Here is a 22,836-nt window from a genome sequence, read left to right as displayed (position 1 = left end):
TGGGGTCTTTCACCATGCCTGATCATTTCAGTATACACTGTGGCCAACATACTTGGCATATTTGAAATGAGGTCTATGTAAATTTTGCATACTGTTTCCACGAAACATGGGAAGAGATTGTAAAGAGACATTTATTGCCACTGTATTCGTAAAAGTTTCTCATGGAACTGTATGCACTCATGTGTATTCTCAGTGGCACCAATTTTGAAATATTGAAGCCAACAGTGTATCACTAACAGAAGGTGAACCAGGTGGAGAATTTCTCTCAAGATGGTAATGCTAATCCAAGATATGGCATACCAACTGAACAGTGCTTGCACTCACTCAAGAGCTGTTGTGTCTCTTGTAGCATAAAGCAAATATTCTTCAATATGTGTGGCTTTTTAATTCATTTAATGGTTGTTTAGTTGGATTTATTAAAAATAAATATCATTGTACAAGATATAAACTTCTTACCTAAGCTGGTAATCTTTTGAATCTGTTTGGCCATTTGTCCATTTTTGCAGAACACTAATACGAGGTTTGTTTTCTAAAAATTCTGGAACATTCATAATTTCGTGCCAGTGGCATGTTAGAGCGAAATGTGGTTGGCATCCCTGTACATGCCTATGCTAAGTGTGTAATTGCTGGAAGTTTCATTGTTGCATGTCTGTTAGTTATTGTTAAGTGCTGTGTTGAGTAGAATGTTGCATTGCACAGTTTGCAAATTCAAGGTAGCAGAGTTAGAAGAGCAACATGTGTGCATTAAATTTTGCATGAAACTCAAGAAAACTCTTACAGTGACACACCAAATGGTGCAGGAAGCCTATAGTGATGAGTGCTTAGGCTGTATTCAGTGTTGATTGGTTTTCACCATTTAAAAATGGCCAGACAGAAGCCAAAGATGACCCTCATTCAGGAAGCTATTCGACATCTACCGACGACGCTCACATCAGGAACGTCAACAAAATTGTGCATGACAGTTGAAGAGTGGCTGCCCAAGAGATTACAGAAGAATGTACCATTTCAGTTGGATCATGTCATGAAATCCTGACACAGCATCTTGAAATGCATCATGTTGGCAACAAGTTTGTCCCAGACTCATGAGTCAAGATCAGAAAGACCTTCGCCTCACAATCTGTGAAGAGCTTTTGGATTGCACTAATGAGAATGAGATTTTCCTTAAGAGGATCATAACTGGTGATTAGACGTGGTTCCATGGTTATGATGTTGAGACTAAGGTGCAGTCTTCACAATGGGTTGGGGAAGGTTCTCGAAGATCAAAAAGAGCTTGTTGGGTCATGTCAAATGTCAAATCCATGCTAATAGTTTTCTTAGACTTTGAAGGATTAGTTCATCATGAATTCGTGCCACAGGGACAAAGTTAATCGATGGTAGTATTGGGATGTGTTGCAACGCCTGAGAGAAAATGTGAGAAGGAAACTGCATGAAATGTTGCGGGACAATTCATGGCTCTTCCATCATGATGATACACCCACACATCCATCCATGTTGGTGCACGGCTATTGCATAAAAAACAAAATCACTGTGCTGCCTCATCCTCCACACTTTCCAGACCTGGCCACTGCAGACTTTTTTTATTTTCAAGTCCAAAAACCCCATTGAAAGGACAAAGACTTACAATGATAGGCAAGATAAAAGAAAATTTGTGGATGTCACTTCACACGATCCAGCAAGAGGCATACCAAGACTGCTTCCACAAGTGGAAATGGCATTGGGAGTGGTGTATCAATTGTGGAGGAGAGAGTTTCGAAGGAGACCATGCACAATAATTAAAAGGTAAGCATAAAAGAATTTTTGGACAAAGTTCTGGAATTTTGTGAACAGACCTTGTAGATACTCTGTTTCTGCTGCACTTGAAACTGAGCATCTGCAACCAGTGTTCTGCAAAAATGGACACAAGGCCAAACAAATTCAAAAGTCCCCATTATCCAGCCACTGTGTCACAGTATCTAGTAGAAAACCAAGGTGAAGCAGAGACTGTGGTTTAAATGCCCTTTGCAGGATCTATTTCTGCCAAAATGTGCAGGACTTACAAGAAGCATAACATCAAGTGTTTGTTCTGTTCACCTACAAAAGTAAGAGGAAAAGTGAAAGATGTCCTGGGACTATGGAAACCTGTAATTTATAACATACTTTGGCAGTATTACTTATTGTACGTTGGCCAAACAACTAGGACAGTGGACATCAGATACAAAGAACATCAGGGGCACAACTTTCTAACAAGGGAACCTCCCCATCGCACCCCCCTCAGATTTAGTTATAAGTTGGCACAGTGGATAGGCCTTGAAAAACTGAACACAGATCGATCGAGAAAACAGGAAGAAGTTGTGTGGAACTATGAAAAAATAAGCAAAATATACAAACTGGGTCGTCCATGTGCAATATAGGCAATATTAAGGGCAGTGTGAGACGAGGAGAGCCGTGGTCCCGTGGTTAGCGTGAACAGCTGCGGAACTAGAGGTCTATGGTTCAAATCTTCCCTCAACCGAAAATTTTAACTTTTTATTTTCAGTTTATGTGACAAACCCTTATGTTTTCATCACTTTTTTGGGAGTGATTATTACATCCACAAGAAAACCTAAATCGGGCAAGGTAGAAGAATCTTTTTACCCATTCGCCAAGTGTACTAGTTAGGTGGGTCGACAACATATTCCTGTCATGTGACGCACATGCTGTCACCAGTGTCGTATAGAATATATCAGACGTGTTTTCCTGTGGAGGAATCAGTTGACCTATGACCTTGCGATCAAATGTTTTCGGTTCCCATTGGAGAGACACGTCCTTTCGTCAACTAATCGCACGGTTTTGCGGTGCTGTCGCAAAACACAGACACTAAACTTATTACAGTGAACAGAGACGTCAATGAATGAACGGACAGATCATAACTTTGCGAAAATAAAGAAAGCAAAATTTTCAGCCGAGGGCAGATTCGAACTAAAGACCTCTCGTTCCACAGCTGTTCACGCTAACCACGGGACCACGGCGCTCCTCGGCTCACATCGCCCTTAATATTGCCTATCTTAGGCATGGACGACCCAGTTTGTATATTTTGCTTATTTTTTCATAGTTCCACACAACTTCTTCCTGTTTTCTCGCTTGATCTGTGTTCAGTTTTTCAAGGCCTATCCACTGTGCCAACTTATAACTAAATCTGAGAGGGGTGCGATGGGGATGTTCCCTTGTAAGACAGATAAGTAAGTCAGCCATTTCTAGAATGAAATTGTCACTCTACTGTAGAGTGAAAATTTCATTCTAGAAACATCCCCCAGGCTGTGGCTAAACCATGTCTCCGCATTATCCTTTCTTCCAGGAGTGCTAATTCTGCAAGGTTCACAGGAGAGCTTCTGTGAAGTTTGGGAGGTAGGAGATGAGGTACTGGCAGAATTAAAGCTGTGAGGGTGGGGCATGAGTCGTGCTTGGGTAGCTCAGTTGGTAGAGCACTTGTCCGCAAAAGGCAAAGGTCCTGAGTTCGAGTCTTGGTCCGACACACAGTTTTTATCTGCCAGGAAGTTTCAAGTCAGCCATTGCCAAGCACTGTCGTGGAACTCAATTATTCCACAAACTAAGGTGAAACAAAGGTTCTGGCACAGACCCCTATATAATGGACAGTATTACAACAGGGTATAAATGTCTCGGGAAATCTGAAAAAAAAAAAAAAAAAAAAAACCACAGGAATTTTTTCATTCACAAAAATGCGGAAAAAACCTGAAAATTTTTTAGAATTCCAGGTTTTTTTTATTGTTTTATTTTTCAGTTGAATTTTTGTAATTTTGGCTGGTAAGTACTGATACTCAAACGAAGAATTTTACTTTAACCTGCTATGGCAAAATAATACTATAGCAATAAAACATAAATGAGAGAATAACACCAAATTAAAACTTTAGCTGCCAAGAAAACCCACCATTTACAACAAAACACAGTGCCCCCACAAGCATCTGCCAGCAGCAGAATGTGTCAAATGCTTTAGGACAAAAACTGTACAATATTTAGTAACAACAAACTGCTTTCAATGTGCATGAAGTTACAAATGTTTACATGTCTAACAGGTTGTGGGAAAATATTGAAAATGGTGGTTTTATAAGTTTTACTTCAAAAGTAAATTTCCTTTTACTCAAGATGAATTAGGTTACAAGTGAGAATGTGCAATGAATTCCTTAAACCACAAAGTGGTTGACTACCATACAAAACTTAACACTTCAGGAACCAGCCATTGAGAAAAATTTTGGGCCTAGAAGACAAGCTGTTTAAGCCATTATTTAAAATTTTACTGGTACATTTTTGTTTTATATATCAGAAAGACTTGTTGTTGTTGTTGTTGTTGTTGTGTTCTTCAGTACAAAGACTTGTTTGACGTAGCTCTCCATGCTACTCTATCCTGTGCAAGCGTCTTCATCTCTGAGTAACTGCTGCAACCTACATCCTTCTGAATCTGCTTAGTGTATTCATCTCTTAGTCTCCATCTATGATTTTTACCCCTCCACTCTTCCCTCCAATACTAAATTGGTGATCCCTTGATGCCTCAGAAAGTGTCCTACCAACCGATTCCTTCTTCTAGTGAAGTTTTACCACAAATTCCTCTTCTCCCAAATTCTATTCAGTATGTCTTCATTAGTTACATGATCTACCCGTCTAATCTTCAGCACCACATTTCAAAAGCTACCACTCTCTTCTTGTCTAAACTGTTTACTGTCCATGTTTCACTTCCATATGTGGCTACCCTCCATACAAATACTTTCAGAAAAGACTTCCTGGCACTTAAATGTATACTCGATGTCAACAAATTTCTCTTCTTTAGAAACATTTTCCTTGCCATCACCAATCTACGTTTTATATCCCCTCTACTTTGTCCATTATCAGTTATTTTGCTGCCCAAGTAGCAAAACCTATCTACTACTTTAAGTTTCTCGTTTTCTAACCTAGTCCCCTCAGCATCACCTGATGTAATTTGACTACATTCTATCATCCTCATTTCGCTTTTGTTGATGTTCATCTTATATCCGCCTTTCAAGACACCGTCCATTCTGTTTAACTGCTCTTCCAAATCCTTTGCTGTCTCTGACAGAATTACAATGTCATCAGCAAATATCAAGGTTCTTATTTCTTCTCCATAGATTTTAATTCCTGCTCCAAATTTTTCTTATATTTCCTTTACTGCATGCTCAATATACAGATTGAATAACATTGGGGATACGCAACGACCCTGTCTCACTCCCTTCTCAATCACTGCTTCCCTTTCGTGTCCCTCGACTCTTATAACTGCTATCTGGTTTCTGTACAAACTGTAAGTAGCTTTTTGCTCCCTGTATTTTACCCCTACCACATTCAGGATTTGAAAGAGAGAATTCTAGTTAACATTGTTAAAAACTTTCTCTAAATCTGTCTTTCTCCAGAATCCAAACTGATCTTCCCCAAGGTTAGCTTCTACCAGTTTTTTCATTCATCTGTAAAGAATTCATGTTGGTATTTTGGAGCCGTGATTTATTAAACTGATAGTTCAGTAATTATCATGCCTGTCAGCATCTGTTTTCTTTGGAATTAGAATTATTATATTCTTCTTGAAGTCTGAGGGTATTTTGCTTGTCTTCTACATCTTGCTCACCAAATAGGAGAGTTTTGTCATCGCTGGCTCTTCCAAGGCTATCAGTAGTTCTAACTAAACTTTGTCTACTCCCGGGACCTTGTTTTGACTTAGGTCTTTCAGTGCTCTGTCAAATACTTCACACAGTATCACATCTCCCATTTCATCTTCATCTGTGTCCTCTTCCATTTCCATAATATTGCTCTTCAGTACATCGCCCTTGTATAGACCCTCTGTGTACTCCTTCCACCTTTCTGGTTTCCCTTCTTTGCTTAGGACTTCTTTTCCATCTGAGCTCTTCATATTCATACAGGTGGTTCTCTGTTCTCCAAAGATCTCTTTAATTTTCCTGTAGGCAGCATCTATCTTACCCCTAGTGATATATGCCTCTACATCCTAACACTTATCCTCTAGCCATCCCCACTTAGCCATTTTGCGCTTCCTGTTGATCTCATTTTTGAGGTGTTTGTATTCTTTTCACCTGCTCCATTTACTGCATTTATATATTTTCTCCTTTCATCAATTAAATTCAGTATCTCATGAATTACCCAGGGATTTCTACTAGCCCTCGTCTTTTTACCTACTTGAGCCTCTGCTGCTTTCACTGTTTCATTTCTCAAAACTACCTGTTCTGCGGTATTCCTTTACCCTGTTCTTGTCAATTGTTCCCTAATGCTCCCTCTGAAACTCTCTACAACCTCTGGTTCTTTCAGTTTATCCAGATCCCATCTCCTTAAATTCTTACCTTATTGCAGTCTCTTCAGTTTTAATCTACATTTCATAAACAATAAATTGTGGTCAGAGTCCACATCTACCCATGGAAATGTCTTACAATTTAAAACCTGGTTTCTAATCCTCTGTCTTACCATTACATAATCTGTATGAATCCTTCCAGTGTCTCCTGGTCTCTTCCATGTATACAATTTGCTTCATGATTCTTAAACCAAGTGTTAGCTATGATTAAGTAATGCTCTGTGCAAACTTCTACCAGGTGGCTTCCTCTTTCATTCCTTAGCCCTAGTCCATATTCTCCTACTACTTCTCCTGCACTTCCTTTTCCTAATATCGAATTCCAGGCCCCCATGACTATTAACTTACCATCTCCCTTAATTATCTGAATAATATTTTTATTTCATCACACATTTCTGCAATCTCTTCATTATCTGCAGAGCTAGTTGGCATGTAAACTTATACTACTGTGGTAGGCACGGGCTTCATGTCTATCTTGGCTACAGTGATGTGTTCACTATATTGTTCATAGTAGCTTATCTGCATTCCTGTTTTTTAATTCATTATTAACCATGACTCCCCCCACCATGAACCATGGACCTTACTGTTGATGAGGAAGCTTGTGTGCCTCAGCAATATAGATAGCCATACTGTATGTGCAACCACAACGGAGGGGTATGTGTTGAGAGGCCAGACAAACAGGTGGTTCCTGAAGAGGGGGCAGCAGCCTTTTCAGTAGTTGCAGGGGCAACAGTCTGGTTGATTGATTGAACTGGCCTGGCAACATCAACCAAAACAGCATTGCTGTGCTGGTACTGAAAGGAAGGGGAAACTACAGCCATAATTTTTGTTGAGGGAATGCCACTTTATTATATGGTTAAATGATGATGGTGTCCTCTCAGGTAAAATACACTGAAGAGCCAAACAAACCGGTACACTTGCCTAATATTGTGTAGGGCCCCTGCAAGCATGCAGAAGTGCTGCAACATGACATGGCATGGACTCGACTACTGTCTGAAGTAGTGCTGGAGGGAGAATCCTGCAGGGTTATCCATTAATATGTAAGAGTGCGAGGGGGTAGAGATCTCTTCTAAACAGCACATTGCAAGGCATCACAGATATGCTCAATAATGTTCATCTCTGAGGAGTTAGGTGGCCAGCAGAAGTGTTTAATCTGGGAAGTGTGTTCCTGGAGCCACTCTGTAGAAATTCTGGATGTGTGGTCCATGGCGTTGTCCTGCTAGAATGCACAATGGACATGAATGGATGCAGGTGATCAGACAGGATGCTTATGCACATGTCACCTGTCAGAGTTGTATCTGTATGTGTCAGGGGTCCCATATCACTCCAAATGCACACCTCCCACACATATTATAGAGCCTCCACGAGATGGAATAGTCCCCTGCTGACATCCATGAGGTTGTTTCCATACCCGTACTTGTCCCTCTGCTCGATACAAATTGAAACCAGACTCATTCAACAAGGCAATATGTTTCCAGTCATCAACAGTCCAATGTCAGTGTTGACAGGCCCAGGGGAGGTGGAAAGACTTGTGTCATGCAGTCATCAAGAGTACACGAGTTGGATTTCCACTCCCAAAGCCCATATCGATGATGTTTCATCAAACAGTTCGCACACTGACACTTGTTGATGGCCCAGCATTGAAATCTGCAACAATTTGTGGAAGGGTTGCACTTCTGTCAAATTGAACAATTCTCTTCAGTTGTCATTGCTCCCATTCATGCAGTATCTTTTTCTGGTCACAGTGATGTTGGTGATTTGATGTTTTACCGGATCCTGATATTCATGGTAAATTCATGAAATGGTTGTATGGGAAAATCCACATTTCATTGCTAGCTAGGAGATGCTGTGTCCTGTCGGTCATGCGGCAACTATAGCACCCCATTCGTATGGGAAAATCCACACTTCATTGCTAGCTAGGAGATGCTGTGTCCTGTCGGTCATGCGGCAACTATAGCACCCCATTCAAACTCACTTATATCTTGATAACCTACCATTGTAACAACAGTAACCAATCTAATAACTGCACCAGACACTTGTTGTCTTATATAATTGCCGTCTGCTGCACCGTCTTCTGTCTGTTTACATATCTCTCTATTTGAATATGGATGCCTATACCAGTTTCTTTGGCTCTTCAGTGTATTATGGAGGTAAAATAGTCCCCCATTCGGATCTCTGGGTGGAGACCACTCAGGAGGCATCATTATCAGGAGAAACAAAACTGGCGTTCTAGGGATCGGAACATGGAATGTTAGATCCCTTAATTTGGCAGGTAGGTTAGAAAATTTTAAAAGGGAAATGTATAGATTAAAGTTGGACATAGTGAGAATTAGTGAAGTTTGGTGAAAGGAGGAGCAAGACTTCTGGTCAGGTGAATATGGGCTTATAAATACAAAATCAGATATGGGTAATGGAGGAGTAGGTTTAATAATGAATCTTAAAGGCTAACATGTGCTAAAAAAGACCAAGTTTCAGGTTTAGTTTGTCATATTTATTTTAGTTCTTTCATAGATTACAAATTATACAGTAACAATGGTAAGTGTAATTACCTTTCAAAAATAGGGCGAGATGAATTCTTGAGCAATTTCATATGTAATTGAAAAGTAAGTATGTAATAGAAAAGTGTTTGACAAAACATGTATTTAGCCAGGTAACACATGAAATGTTCAGTGCACTACAGTGAGTTTATAATCATGTTTGTCAGAAATATTCAGCTGCTGCAATTTAAGCTCTATTCTTAGGATTCTACCTTATCATACCCTTGGGGGGAAGAATTTTGACAGCCTTTATTATTTGTGTAAGGTTATCTTTTCTTGTAGCTATACTGTGGGTATATTAATTAAACTCATTAACTTTTCCTTTTTGTGTGTTCAAGCTGCTTAACAGTGATGTTGCTTGGCTGACTATATCACGTGCCTTTGCTCTGAATATCTGCTGTCATTGGCTGATGGGACCATGTGACATAAGCTATGATGGCTGACAAAAACACATTGCAATCTTAATTTCAGTGCTTCAGAAGCTACCATGCAAAACAAAGCTATTTTTCACTCAGGAAAAATTTTATTTTCACCCAGGAAAAGGGGATATTTTTTTAAATTTTATTTTTTGATAAGGGTGACCAAAAACCTTATGAATTATGATACTGGGTACCAATTCAGTTGAGCTTGGGATCCTGCTCTGGAGTCGGTGAAAACGTAATAAGGGGCAGCAGCAGAACCCAGCAAAAAGAAGAACTGAGAGTGTGAATATGGGGAATGAACACCAGACAGAACACCAGGCATACTGGATTCAAAATAGAACATTGCAGGGCGCTTCTAGTGGGAGCGGACCACAGTGGGAACACCTAGAACCACACCAGACCGAAAAAGAGAACACCTGTGCATTGACAGGTACACCAGACCAAAGACAGAATGTCAGTGCTCAGCCTGGCACAGCGGGCTGAAGAGTAAATGCCAAATGACGCTTCTAGTGGGAGCAGGTTGCAGTCAGAACAACTAGAACCAACCATGGAGGGGGAATATTGTAGGTGTAAATACTAAACCCATCCCACTTGATGAGCTGTCTCAGGTCTCACCTGATCAAGATAAAGAGTCCTGATATCGAAATATTACACATGAACAACACTGATATCTGGCAGGAAACCTGACACCTCAAGATGTCAACAGTGTGTCGGCAAAGCCTCAAGAATTATACTTACTACTGCAAAAAATGTGCCAGGTGAAATAAATGTTGATTATTTCATACCAAGACAAACTAATAAACAACAGACCAAATCATCTCTGTAACAGTCTAGATGAGTATTGTAAATGATCAGATTTCATTTTGTATATTGATTCATTAATTTCCTCTTTGCAATCCCCATTTTCAGCTGAGCCTATAGAACCATTTAGTTTACTTAAAATACATTCTCAGCAAATGAAAAAGGTATACTAGTAACAATTTGACAAAATAACTACGAAAATTCAAAAGTATTTTAATGCTGGTAACTTCTTATCTGAAGCAACACTGTGGGATAACTTTTGGTCAATGAGAGCACAAATACCTACAGATCTATCAATCACTGATGTTACTAATAAATGCTCAGTTTTTCCCATACCATAAAAAAGGCTCTGTTATTGCTCTTGCTTTTCATGCAACTACATGTACAGTTGAACAATTCGTCTGTACTCTGCGAACAGTAAAAATGTGAGTGAAACCAAGTTGTGTTGTTTGTGCATGCTAAGTGTTCATGGAGGAAATGTGATTGAAGAAACCTTATTGTAGTAACTTAATCGCTGACAAATTTGGGCAGCAGCCTTGGTAATAGTTATTCACCTTCAAAGAGGACCTGGTGTAATATTACATTTTGTATAGATTGATATCACATGCCTTTCTTTATGGATATTCTTTGAATCACCAACCCAACCATAAATTATTTTATTATTTTTCATTGCAATTTGTAATCTTTCAATTGAAGTCATTGAAACGGCATTTTTTGTGAATATGAATAGATTTGTTCTCTGAATTTTCACTTTTGAGGAAGATTAGTCAAAGTCTCTTTTGAGTGGTTATTTTTGTTTATAACTAGCACTACTCTCATTTCTGATTTTTTCCTGCTTCATACTTTTCACATTCAGTATCAGTTTTAAGAACTGATGTAGAAGTAAAAATATAATTTCTAAATATTTTACTGTGTTATTTCTCAGCTTGTTGGTCAGTTTGTTGGATACATATCGGATTTAATCATATTTAAGGATATAATTTTAGATCATCAGCTTCAAAAATATCTCACATCCATATTCTTTCAATAGTTCAAAAATAATTGTAGATCTTTGTTGAAATTATGGCTCCTCCAGTAATCATTTTTGTCTAGTAGGCATGATGGGTTCAGTTCTTGGCACAAAGATATTCCTTCCATTGGTCCCCAGTATGTGACCCGTAAAGCTGTTGAAATCCAAGCTGCAGTAGACCTCTTGTTTGGTCACTTTTCAACTGGACAAGCACCTTGTGATAGTGATGGACATGGCACAGCTTGGCCGTGGTGCTGTTCTTACTTGTAAGCATGTGAACGGATCTGAATGCCCTATTGCATATGCCTCTAAATCCGTAAATTCAGCCAAACAGCACTATTCACAGATAGGGAAAGAGGCTTTGGCAATGGTGTATGCTTTAAAAAAATTTCATGTTTTTCTGTTAGGGTCTTAAGTTTCCTTTGATCACAGACCACAAAATATTGGTCTCTCTTTTTAACCCTTTGGCATTCTTGCTGGATAAAGCCACACTTCACTTACAGTGGTGGGCTCTTCTCCTGCCACGATGAAATTATGAGATACATATTTGATGTATGGGGCAACATGCAAATGCTGATGCCTTATCGCATTTAGATGTGGAAGCTCAAAATGTTGGTGGTTTTTCTATTACTAGCACTAAAATTGCCATGGATCCCTTTTTAAGTAAAGTTGTTTCTTTTGTGCAGTGTCCTCTGTAGCTAACAGGAGCACTCTGTCCCAAACAGAAAGACAACTTTGTAAAAAAAATGGTTCAAATGGCTCTGAGCACTATGGGACTTAACTTCTGCGGTCATCAGTCCCCTAGAACTTAGAACTACTTAAACCTAACTAACCTAAGGACATCACACACATCCATGCCTGAGGCCGGAGTGGCTACAGTCTGGAACCGCGCGACCGCTGCGGTCACAGGTTCGAATCCTGCCTCAGGCATGGATGTGTGTGATGTCCTTAGGTTAGTTAGGTTTAAGTAGTTCTAAGTTCTAGGGGACTGATGACCGCAGAAGTTAAGTCCCATAGTGCTCAGAGCCATTTGAACCATTTTTTTTACAAAGTTGTCTTTCTGTTTGGGACAGAGTGCTCCTGTTAGCTACAGAGGACACTGCTCATCGGCTTGTGGCCCCATCTGCCCTTTGGCGTGAGGTTATGCATTTGTTACATGTGAACACACTGCGGTGTGTCACATACAAAGCCGTTAGCACACAGACGTGTTTTTTGCCCAGAGATTGATTGGGAAATAGCACGAGATGTTGCAGCATGCCCAGAGTGTGCCAACCATCAGGTGGTTCCCAATGCTTCCTTGTCACTGTGGCCAGATCCACAACAGCCTTGGAAAAGAATTCATGTCAATTTTGTGGAATTTCTATTGGCTCGTAATTGATGCTTATTCTAAGCTTCCGTATGTGGTGCATTGTCTGCCTACTTCTACAGTGGCAACAATTTCACCCCTTTGCCCAAAATTTTGCAGGGGAAGGTCTTCATTATACATTAGTTACAGACAAAGGCCCCCAGCTCAAATCTCAGGAATTTACATATTTTCGTAAAAAAAAAAAAAAAAAAAGTTATGTTCACCATGTCACATCTCCTCCTTCCCACCCTCAACAAAATGGCGAAGCAGAATGACTCATCCAAATATTTAAAACTCAGATGTATTACCGGCAGTAGCTCTTGACTGGTTCCTCAGTTCGTTTAGGTTCACCCCTGTTAGTAGTAAGAGTCCAACAGAGTTGTCAGTCATCAGCCCCAAACTCTGCTGCATCTGTTTTGGCCAACCCTAAGCCATCCACTAACACCACCTCCAGCAATGCACAGCTGTTTGCCGCTCATGGGTTTGGCTACTGGCCGAAATGAGTGCCAGCGGTAACCGAGAGTACCTGTGTCCAACGCCTCTGCATCATCTGCAAGGCTAAAGGGAAGCCATCACGACACATCATCCAGCTACAATTGCATGTAGGCATCTGCGGCATGGGAGCACCTCCGCAGCTCCTGCATCCTCCATCTTACTGGCCATCTTCTACATTGTGGCCAGTGCCCTTGCCTTCTCCACTGCCGCCGACATCTTCGCAACTGCTTCCAATTGCTTCCTCTACTGTGGGTGCCCCCTTCAGTTGTCGGGGCCACAGTGAGACCCTGGCTCCTGCACTGTTGCAGCCGGCACCATCTTTTCTGCCGTCTTTGCAGTGATGTCCTTCCCTCGGGTTAGAGTCAGACATGGAAGTGGAAGCTGCACCAGTGTTGCCTGTCCTACCATATGGCCTCTTGGAGAGAGGCAGGTGCTGCACCTGCCTGTGCTCACACCACCTCTGACCCTACGCACTGGTGGCAGCACGTCGCATGACTCAACGTTCTACATCAACAACAGAAGAAGTTGATATGATCACAGTGCTCACTTCTTCACAAAGGAAGAGGAGTGCTGTAACCATCAATGTTGTGTGTGCGACACTTCATAGCTTGCGCATTAAGTTCGTGCTTTTTTGGCCACTAGAGGCCACTCAGCCTGCTAATACGACAGCCGTTGCATGCACATCCTACTGGCTGCACACCTATTGGAACAAATTGCTTAATAGGCTGGAGCGCAAAGCTCCACCTGTCCACTGGTGTGTCATTCATTGTATTGTACATTGCCTTACATATGTATATAGAGTTTGAGAAATAAATTGCAGTGTTCTTGAGTTTAGAACAAACACGAAAGTGAAAGCCAGAGTTTCTGCTGTAATGTCATCCACTGGTGCAATTGCAACTAGTAGGTGTAATGATTTATCATAATTAAGTATGTAATGTTGGGCATCGGGTGAAGACAATGGACCAACAATGTCAATGTGGTCGTGATTGAAACGGGCTGACATGATCAGAAAGTTCTACGTGGTGGTATTTCTTGCTGCATCGCCATTTAAAGCAACACCTCGCCCTTTCATGGCAGTCTTTGTGTATCCCTGGCCACAGGTAACCATTCGTCACTAGGCGAGTCGTCGATTGAATATTGGGGTGACAAGTTGTGTAGCCTAGTGAAGATGCTCTTCTGATAGCTATAGTTAGCCACAATTTTGTCATGGTCGTCAGAATACAACTTGACATCACTCCCTGGAATTTAGATAATTTGGAAATCCAAAGCTGATGTTCCCTTTGATAAAAGTCCTTATAGTTCCTGATCTGAGTGTTGAGCAGCGGCAGATTTGGTGTAATCGATAATGATAGTAATGCTTCAACCCGAGACAGTCAATCAGCCACCACATTCTCAGTGCCGGAGATGTGCCAGACGTTCATGTTGAACTGCGAGATGAACATTAACTGAGTGTGTTGCCTAGGTGAACAGTTCGTATTGTCCTAGTGAAAGGCATAAGTTAATGGTTTAGGGTTGGTGTAGATAATAAAGCCTCTAACTTCCAGGTGAGGTGTGATGTATTTGACAAACTCAAAAACAGCCAGAAGTTATCTGGCATATGTGCCCCATAACTTAAAAAAGGTGGTAGTTTGTATGAGAGAAACATGAGTGGTTGCCATGTGTCATTAAAATGTTGTTGCAATGCTGTGCAGATCACCATCTAGCAGGCATCAGCTACTAGTGCCAGAGGTGCAGTAGGCTCAAGGTGCATCAGTAGTGCAGCGTCTGTGGTGCTCTTTTTGGTCGCTTCAAATGCCATACACATGCTATCTGTCCATGCTGTAGGCAAGTTACCATTATTTTTTGAGCTGGTGAGTACTGCAATTAATGGCTCCTGTAACTCGGTAGTGTGTGGCTAGTGACGGTGATAAAGATTTAGCAAGCTGAGAAATGGACACAATTGCTTGGCCGTATTTGGGTATGAAATCTGTAAAATGGCTCCACCCTCTCTGGTACTAGTAACGATCTTGCTGCTGTTATCTTGTGCTCTAGGAAATCCACTTGGGACTGGCCAAAGACACATTCAGCAGTGTGTAGGATGACACCATGGTGTGTTTCATTAAATGCTGCCAATGATGAAATAACTAAAATATCATCCAGGTAAGCAAAAGGAAAAGTTAGGCTTTGTAGCCCTGAGTCAGTGAAGCATTGCCATGCTTGGGCAGCATTCCTGAGTCTAAAAGTCATAAACATGCTCTCAAACAGTCTGAGAGGAGTCATGATCACTGTCTTGGGAACGTCTCAGCCAGTTAAAGGGATCCGTGTGTTCATTTTTGTGCAGTCTAGGACACTAAAGTAACAGCACCATGCAACGCATAATTATAGTCATGTAACAACAGCCCTGGATATCTGTCCGGTATCGTTTCGGCATTCAGAGCTCTGTAGTAACTGCAAGGTCATCATGTGCCACTTTTCTTCAGGACCAGATGTAGTGGTGACACTCAGGGACTGTTAGAAGGCTGCATTACACCTTCGCAAATCATGCTGTTGAACCCTGCCTTTGCAAATTTAATATAATATGGACCAAATGTCGTAGTCTGTAAGGAGTGGGGGGGGACCACCAGTCATCTCGATATAGTGGACAGTGTCTTCTGTACCTCCTTAGGCACTCCAGTGGGTCATGTCAGAACCCCAAATCTATACAGCGGCTTCACATACTCACTGTCCGCCACCTGATGTAATTTGGCTACAGCAAAAAACAGTTGTCATGGGCAGGATTATCATCAGTCATTTTGCAAATCTCATTCGTGAATGCACAGATAAATCACATCTGAGTCACTACTTCATCAGTACTAGATGTGCAGACTGTTGTTTGACTATTAGAACCTGCATGTACTTGATACAGTCTGACCAGACTACAAAAAAACTGTGTCAGTGCGCGTGTCTCTATTCTTTCGAAGGAATAGACAGCACGCATTCACACAACTTTGAATGCACAGTGTCTGTTCCTTCAAAAGAACAGATGCTACACATATTCTGCAGCTATGAAGCACTAGATGTAAATTGAAAAGGGATGACTGCTATCCGACGCAGTGGAACATTAAGCAGAATCAGCGGTGACAAGCAAAAATTGTTCCAGACCGGGAATCGATTCTGGATCAGTTGCTTACTAAGCAGGTGCGGTAACCACTGTGCCATCCGAGACACAGTGTTATTGCAATTGCACAGACTATCTCGGTATGCTTCACGGCCGATCCACACTCCCACCAAGCACCACCTATCCACAGTCCCCGTCTTTTGTACTCCTGTCTGTTAATTAGCGATTCCTACAGGAGGTCAGACATATTTGTGCATTCACACTGAAGAAAGTGGATCCATTGCTCAGCCAGGCTTTTGAATCAAGTGAATGCATCGTGTCCATTCTTTCGAAAGAATGGACACCAAACAGATCCCACATCTGTGAAACATTATATGTAAATTGAAAGGAGATGACTGCTATCAGCTGCAGAGGGACATTAATGGGAATCAGCAGCGATGAGTGAAAATGTGTACAGGTCTGGGATCTCCTGCTTACTGGGCAGGTGCGGTAACCCCTGTGCCATCCAGAATGCAGTGTTATCGCAACTGCACTGACTATCTCAGTTCGCCTCACAGCTGATCTACACTCTTGCTGAGCATATCTATCTGAGGAAGAGACACCGTGCGTTCAAATAATTCATAAGCCTGGCCGGGCAATGGATCCACTTTCTTCATTGCAAATGTACAAATACGACCGACCTCCTGTGGGAATCTTTAAGTAGCAAACAGGAGTATAATGGACAGTGACTGCAGAAAGGTGTCACTCAGTGGGAGTGTGGATTGTCTGTGAGGCGTACTGGGATAGTCCATGCAGTTGCGATAACACTGTGTCCTGGATGGCACAGTGGTTACTGCACCTGCCTAGAAAGCAGGAGATCCAGGTTTCAAATCCCAGTCCAGTACACATTTTTGCTCATCGCTGCTTATTTCACTTAATCTCGCAAAGCAATGATAGCAGTCATCCCCCTTCAATTTTACATGTAGTGTTTCACAGCTGCGTAATCTGCATGGTGTGTGTTCTTTTTCGGGAATGGACACAGAAGGAAAAGTCATCCTAACAACCAGTGAACAGTAACAGTGTGCTATTTACTGGCAAAAGTCACTGTCCTGTGATTTCTTGCTGATTTTTAAAAACCTATCATTGTGACTCAGAACGCTTGTTATATTTATATCACAAATTTATGCTAACAGTGTGAAACAGTAAATACCTACAAATAAGCTAATGGCCATCATTGTACAAAGTGAGACACCTAAGGTGGTAATCTCAAATATTTGTGGAACTGCTGCACTAATAATTTGTATTTTATGTCTTCTATGAGAAACTGAATAAATTCATTTTTAATTTTGGTGGATTCATTTTCCCTTACTTTCGTGAGGCCTCTTCTGTTGCTTGAAATGAATATTCAGTGCAAGTGAGAATATATATGTGTTTCAGACCACCAGTATTGCTTCAGTAGAGTAAAGCAAAGTGCATGTGGGGAAATGAAAGCTGTGCATATTCAGTTGGAAATACAGACACAATCTAAAAATTATTAAGATAATGGTAAACATATGTCCTCTTCTTCACCACTTCCATCAATACTTTTGTGTACACTTTTGAAGTTTGGTCTGTCTCACAGTTTTCCTCATTAGCCACTTAGCAATATCTTCATCATCAATTTCTCCTCCTCCTGGAAGCTTGTGGGACATGTTTGCCAATGTACAAAGTATCAGCAATTGATGATTCTGAACTGACTGGCTCATTGCTGTCACTCAGTGCCGGATCCATCCCTGATTTAATGGATGGCCACACTTTTCTTTAGCTCATGTTTGTGGTAGCACTCTCCACTTTATCCCATGTTTTGCCTACTTGGAAAACATCATGATTTAAGTTGATTACTTTCCACACCTTCAGCATAGTCTTGGTAGTATCGTCTTCATATTCCTTCACCAAAGAGACAAGAAATGCGTGTTGATAACAATGTTTAATTGATTCCAAAATTCTCTGGTCCAGGAGCTGGATCAGGGCTGTTCTTGTATACTGTCAGACTTGAGAATCATATCTGAAGGATGACTGGGAGCATCATCAGTAATAAGTATAATTTTCAGTGGGAGCATTTTCTTCTTCATATTTTTTCTCACTGCTAGTACAAATGTTTTAGAGAACCACTGAGAGAATATTTCCCTGTCCATCCTCATTTTCTTCTGAGTACAATATTGCACTGTGTTGAAAACAGTGTTAATGTTGGGTTTTCTCAATTACCATAAGCAGTTGTTTTGACTCCCATTTGTGTTACAACACGCTCAGTTGCTGTCATGTCTTTGTATGAAGCAATTGCAAAATGATTGGAATTCGTGATATCCAGTGATTTATGGCGCTATATAACAAGTTCGTTTATTTGGATAAAAGTGTATGGGCCTGAAGATAGCAAAATGAAATCCAAAATTGGTTGCTTTCAGAATAAAATAAAATATCTTAAAGTGTAAGGCTCTTGTTGAAGTGTATTGACATTGAAGATTACTTACCACGCAATGTCCCCAGGCCATGATGGACCAACAGAGACTCTTAAATTTATTGAAAGTTGTAAAGAAATAATGCAGAATATTATAGTTACTAGTTATATAAATTGTGAAAGTGAAAAACCTTCATAATTGATCAGTATTATTAAAGATAAAGAACAATTTATAGGTTAAGAAAAACATCTTGCGAATTACTTCAGATTTGTAAGGTGCCATTCAAATAAATAGACAATCTGCAGAGTTGTGTGTGACAGACTGGACTGCTGAGCTGCCCAGTTGAATCATATGAATCTAGCTGCCAGCATGGAGCCATTTCTGTCCTCTGGCCACAGACGTGCCATTTGGAAGGGTTGAATTCAGTTACATAAAAAGGAGTCACATTTGACTTTCTTACTGCTTCGCAGCTAGAGTTGTCTCAGCTACTGCATTAAAATCACATCCTCAAACACCAGTAGAATAAATAAGTGCGCTTAATAGTTCCAACAATCTAATCTAATTAGGATTAATATTTTCAAAAAAAATTATGTTAAATGTTTTATAAAATAATGTTTCTATTCATTCTTTTTGGTTTTATAATTTGGTTGTTATTTTTCCAGTATCCAGTTAGTGGATATTGAAATGAAACTGCTCTTTAGTGTTTACTATGTCATATTATCAGGACCAGTTCAAGGCCCACGTGACACAAGCCACTGTTTGGGGTGCCAAACTGACAGGGACACCACAGGCATCACTCTTGTACAATTTCTATACAGGATGTTTCACAATTAATTGTGCCCACTTCTGATGTCAAGCTGGGAGGGGTGCCAGGGATTCCCAGGTGCAAGAATTGTGTACAGAATGTGTCATAATTAGCAGTTAAAACTGACATGGGTGAAAAAGTACAAAGTTAAGGAAGAGGAGATGGCACACCAAATGATAAGCCTCTTATGTGGAAAAATGTTCTCAAACTGGCCTGTCTTTATCATTTATTATTTAACTGTTTATTCCTGTCACCTCTTGTGACGCTACTGGACTGTAATATAAGACTAGTTACATGGAAAACAAAATTTTGTCATTATGTGTATTTATTTCATTTTGATATTTCTCCTGTTCACTTTTAATTGGAAATGGATGCACAATCTATCTTTTCCATTCACTTGTAATATTATGTTATTTCTGCCTGGTCTTTTTTCTCTCTTCAAAATGTATATTTAATGTACATTGGATTTTTGCATGTCTTTATATTCTGTAATAGTATTCACCATTTATTGTTAATATCTAAATTTATGCATTTCTTGGCCTGATTTTCAGTGCCACTCCTGAATTATTTCATTTTTACAGTTTATTAAAGTTGTTAATATTTTAATTAGGGAATGAGAACTGTTTAAATTATGAGCATGGTTTGAAAAGTTTTCAGAACAGGATAGAAAAAAGTACTTACATCACTTAAACTTTTTTTTGTTTTTCAATGTAGTCTCCTTGTAGATTAATGCACTTGGTCCAACGATTTTCCAGTGCCTTGATCCCATTTCGAAAATGAGTTTTCTCCAGGCCTGCAAAATAATTGTAAACTCCGGCTATCAATTCTTTGTTTAAAGTGAATCTTTGACCACCAAGCAAAATTTTCAGTTTTAGAAAGAGCTGGAAGTCTGACGGAGCCACATCAGGTGAATAAGGTGGATGTGGCGACAATTCATACCTTAGTTCGTGTAATTTTGCCATGGTGACGGCATGCATTTTTTACTCAGTGTCAAGAGTCATGGCACCCATCTTACAGATAAGATTTTCATTTCTAATTCTTCAGTTAAAATGTTATATATCCTTTCAGATCACATCTTGAAACTGTGAGCAATTTCATGCACTTTCAATCGGTGATCCTCCATGTCATTTTGTGCACTTTTGCAATGAATTCTGGAGTAGTGACACATCTTGGCTGACTACTGCGTGGATCATCATCTAAGCTCTCCCGACCAAATTTAAATTCATTTTTCCACTAGACAACAGTTGAATATGAAGGAGCAGAGTCCCCCAGTGTATTCTGGAAATCGGCATGAATGTCTTTTGCTTTCATACCTTTCTTTGCAAAATAATTAATCACTGCTCACTGTGCGGGAACAACAATAAAGCCACGTCACGAACCAGCTTTCTTCCAAGAGCACTGTCGTGGCACGTGTTTACAGGTGACAGTCCAATGAATATAACGTGAACAACTCATTGTGCTAATGCTGACCTCTTGTGATGATTCTGAGAACTTTTCACACCACCCTCGTATTGTGTTTGAAAATGCACTGGCATGAAGGTGGCAAATTTGGTTTCTATACAATTCCCACTTGGACTGTCACAAATACATGGCTACCGTCATAGCTCAGCAGTGTGTTCATCACACCTGAGGATTTTGGTCGTTTGAGCTGAAAAAATATTATGGAGATTTTACAATGACATCTAAATCTCACCCGAAAACCATTTCTACAGTTTGTGTTTTTATTAAATTTCTATTTTAATTAACCTTCCCATATTTTATTGTACAGTTTGTGAAAATTAACACTACTGCTTTTTTTTTAAATTTTGCACCCAAGATTCTGGATGTAGTGATCAACGTTTTCAACAATGGTGGCTCAAAGAAGCTTGATATACCACTGCCTCCTTCAGCTTGCCCTACACCAGATGCTGTAACACCAGAGATGACAAAAGTTGAGAGGTATGAAGTGTATCGGAAACGTATGTTACTGCGCCGACAGAAAGCAGAAATGTACAGTCTGTGGTGTGATGCCTTGTACAGACTGTCCCTTGCAAATCATGTAAGAACAAAGACATTTGGAAAATGGTAATATTTTATTGTATGTTATATGTAGAAGATTTTCAAAAAATGCATTTTTCAGTTTCGTGATAAAATCTTCTGGTTACCGCATAATATGGATTTCCGTGGAAGAGTGTACCCATGTCCTCCACATTTAAATCACTTGGGATCGGATATGGCTAGATCGCTGCTACAGTTTGCCAAGGGACAACCATTGGGACCACATGGATTAAACTGGCTGAAAGTGAGTTGTAATGATATTTTATTTTAACATTGCTGAAGTCCAACTATTTCAAAGAATAATGATTTTGTGTATATTCCTCACATTTAAAACATAATGTACACACATCAAAAAAAGTTTTGCATCACCTCGGTTGCAAGAGCTCCAGAACCTGTACAGAAAATTGGAATAGAGATCAACATAAACATCATTTCCACTCCTTTTACTGCTCATGAAAACCACACATTGCATGTTGTACCATCATACAGTGAGACGTTCAGAGGTGGTGGTCCAGACTGCTGTACATACTGGTACCTGTAATACATCCTCTTGCATTGATGCATGCCTGTATTCATCATGGCTTAATATCCACAAGTTCATCAAGGCACTGTTGATCCACGTTATCCTACTCCTCAACGGCGGTTTGGTGTAGATCCCTCAGAATAGTTGGTGGGTCACGTCATCCATAAACAGCCCTTTTCAATCTATCCCAGGCATATTCAATAGTGTTCATTTCTGGAGAACATGCTGGCCACTCCAGTTAGCGATGTTGTTATCCTGAAGGAATTCATTCACAAGATGTGCACCATGCGGGTGCAAATTGTCGTCCACGTAGACAAATGCCTCACCAATATGCTGCCGATATGGTTGCACTATCAGTCGGAGGATGGCATTCGCGTATCGTACAGCCGTTATGGCACCTTCCATGACCACCAGCAGCATACATCACCCCACATAATGCCACCCCAAAACAGCTGGAACCTCCACCTTGTTGCACTCGCTGGAAAGTGTGTCTAAGGCGCCTCCAAACACGTCTCCGACGATTGTCTGGTTGAAGGCATATGCAACACTCATCAGTGGAGAGAATCTGAGCAGTCCATTTGGCATGTTGGTGGACCCATCTGTACCACTCTGCATGGCATCACGGTTGCAGAGATGGGCCTCGCCATGGACGTCTGGAGTGTAGTTGCGCATCATGCGGCCCATTGCGCACAGTTTGAGTGGTAACACGACATCCTATGGCTGCACAAAAAACATTATTCAGCATGGTGGCGTTGCTGTCAGGGTCCCTCTGAGCTATAATCCATAGGTAGTGGTCATCCAATGCAGTAGTTGCCTTTGGGCGGCCTGAGCGAGGCATGTCATTGACAGTTCCTGTCTCTTTGTGTCTCTCCTCCATGTCCGATCAACATCGCTTTGGTTCATTCTGGGACGCCTGGACACTTCTGTTTTTGAGAGCCCTTCCTGGCATGAAGTAACAATGCAGACATGATTGAACCACGGTATTTACCATCTAGGCGTAGTTGAACTATAGACAACACGAGTTGTGTACCTCCTTCCTGG

The 22,836-nt window shown here is 40.6% G+C and overlaps 1 protein-coding gene across 1 annotated transcript in view; it reads left to right on the top strand.

Annotated features, from left to right (window-relative positions):
* The window catches only part of LOC126457511 (DNA-directed RNA polymerase, mitochondrial), a 293,196-nt gene that overhangs the window by 183,961 nt on the left and 86,399 nt on the right, over positions 1–22,836 (top strand). Inside the window, exons 15-16 of the mRNA XM_050093848.1 lie at positions 21,052–21,273; positions 21,355–21,516. Of these exons, the coding sequence (XP_049949805.1) occupies positions 21,052–21,273; positions 21,355–21,516 (384 nt within the window). The remainder of the gene's footprint in view (positions 1–21,051; positions 21,274–21,354; positions 21,517–22,836) is intronic.

This window comes from Schistocerca serialis, chromosome 2 (genome assembly GCF_023864345.2).
Source record: "Schistocerca serialis cubense isolate TAMUIC-IGC-003099 chromosome 2, iqSchSeri2.2, whole genome shotgun sequence".
NCBI classification, from domain to species: domain Eukaryota; kingdom Metazoa; phylum Arthropoda; class Insecta; order Orthoptera; family Acrididae; genus Schistocerca; species Schistocerca serialis.
The sequence above is the reverse complement of the archived record's forward strand: the minus strand, read 5'-3'. Positions and strand labels throughout refer to the sequence as shown.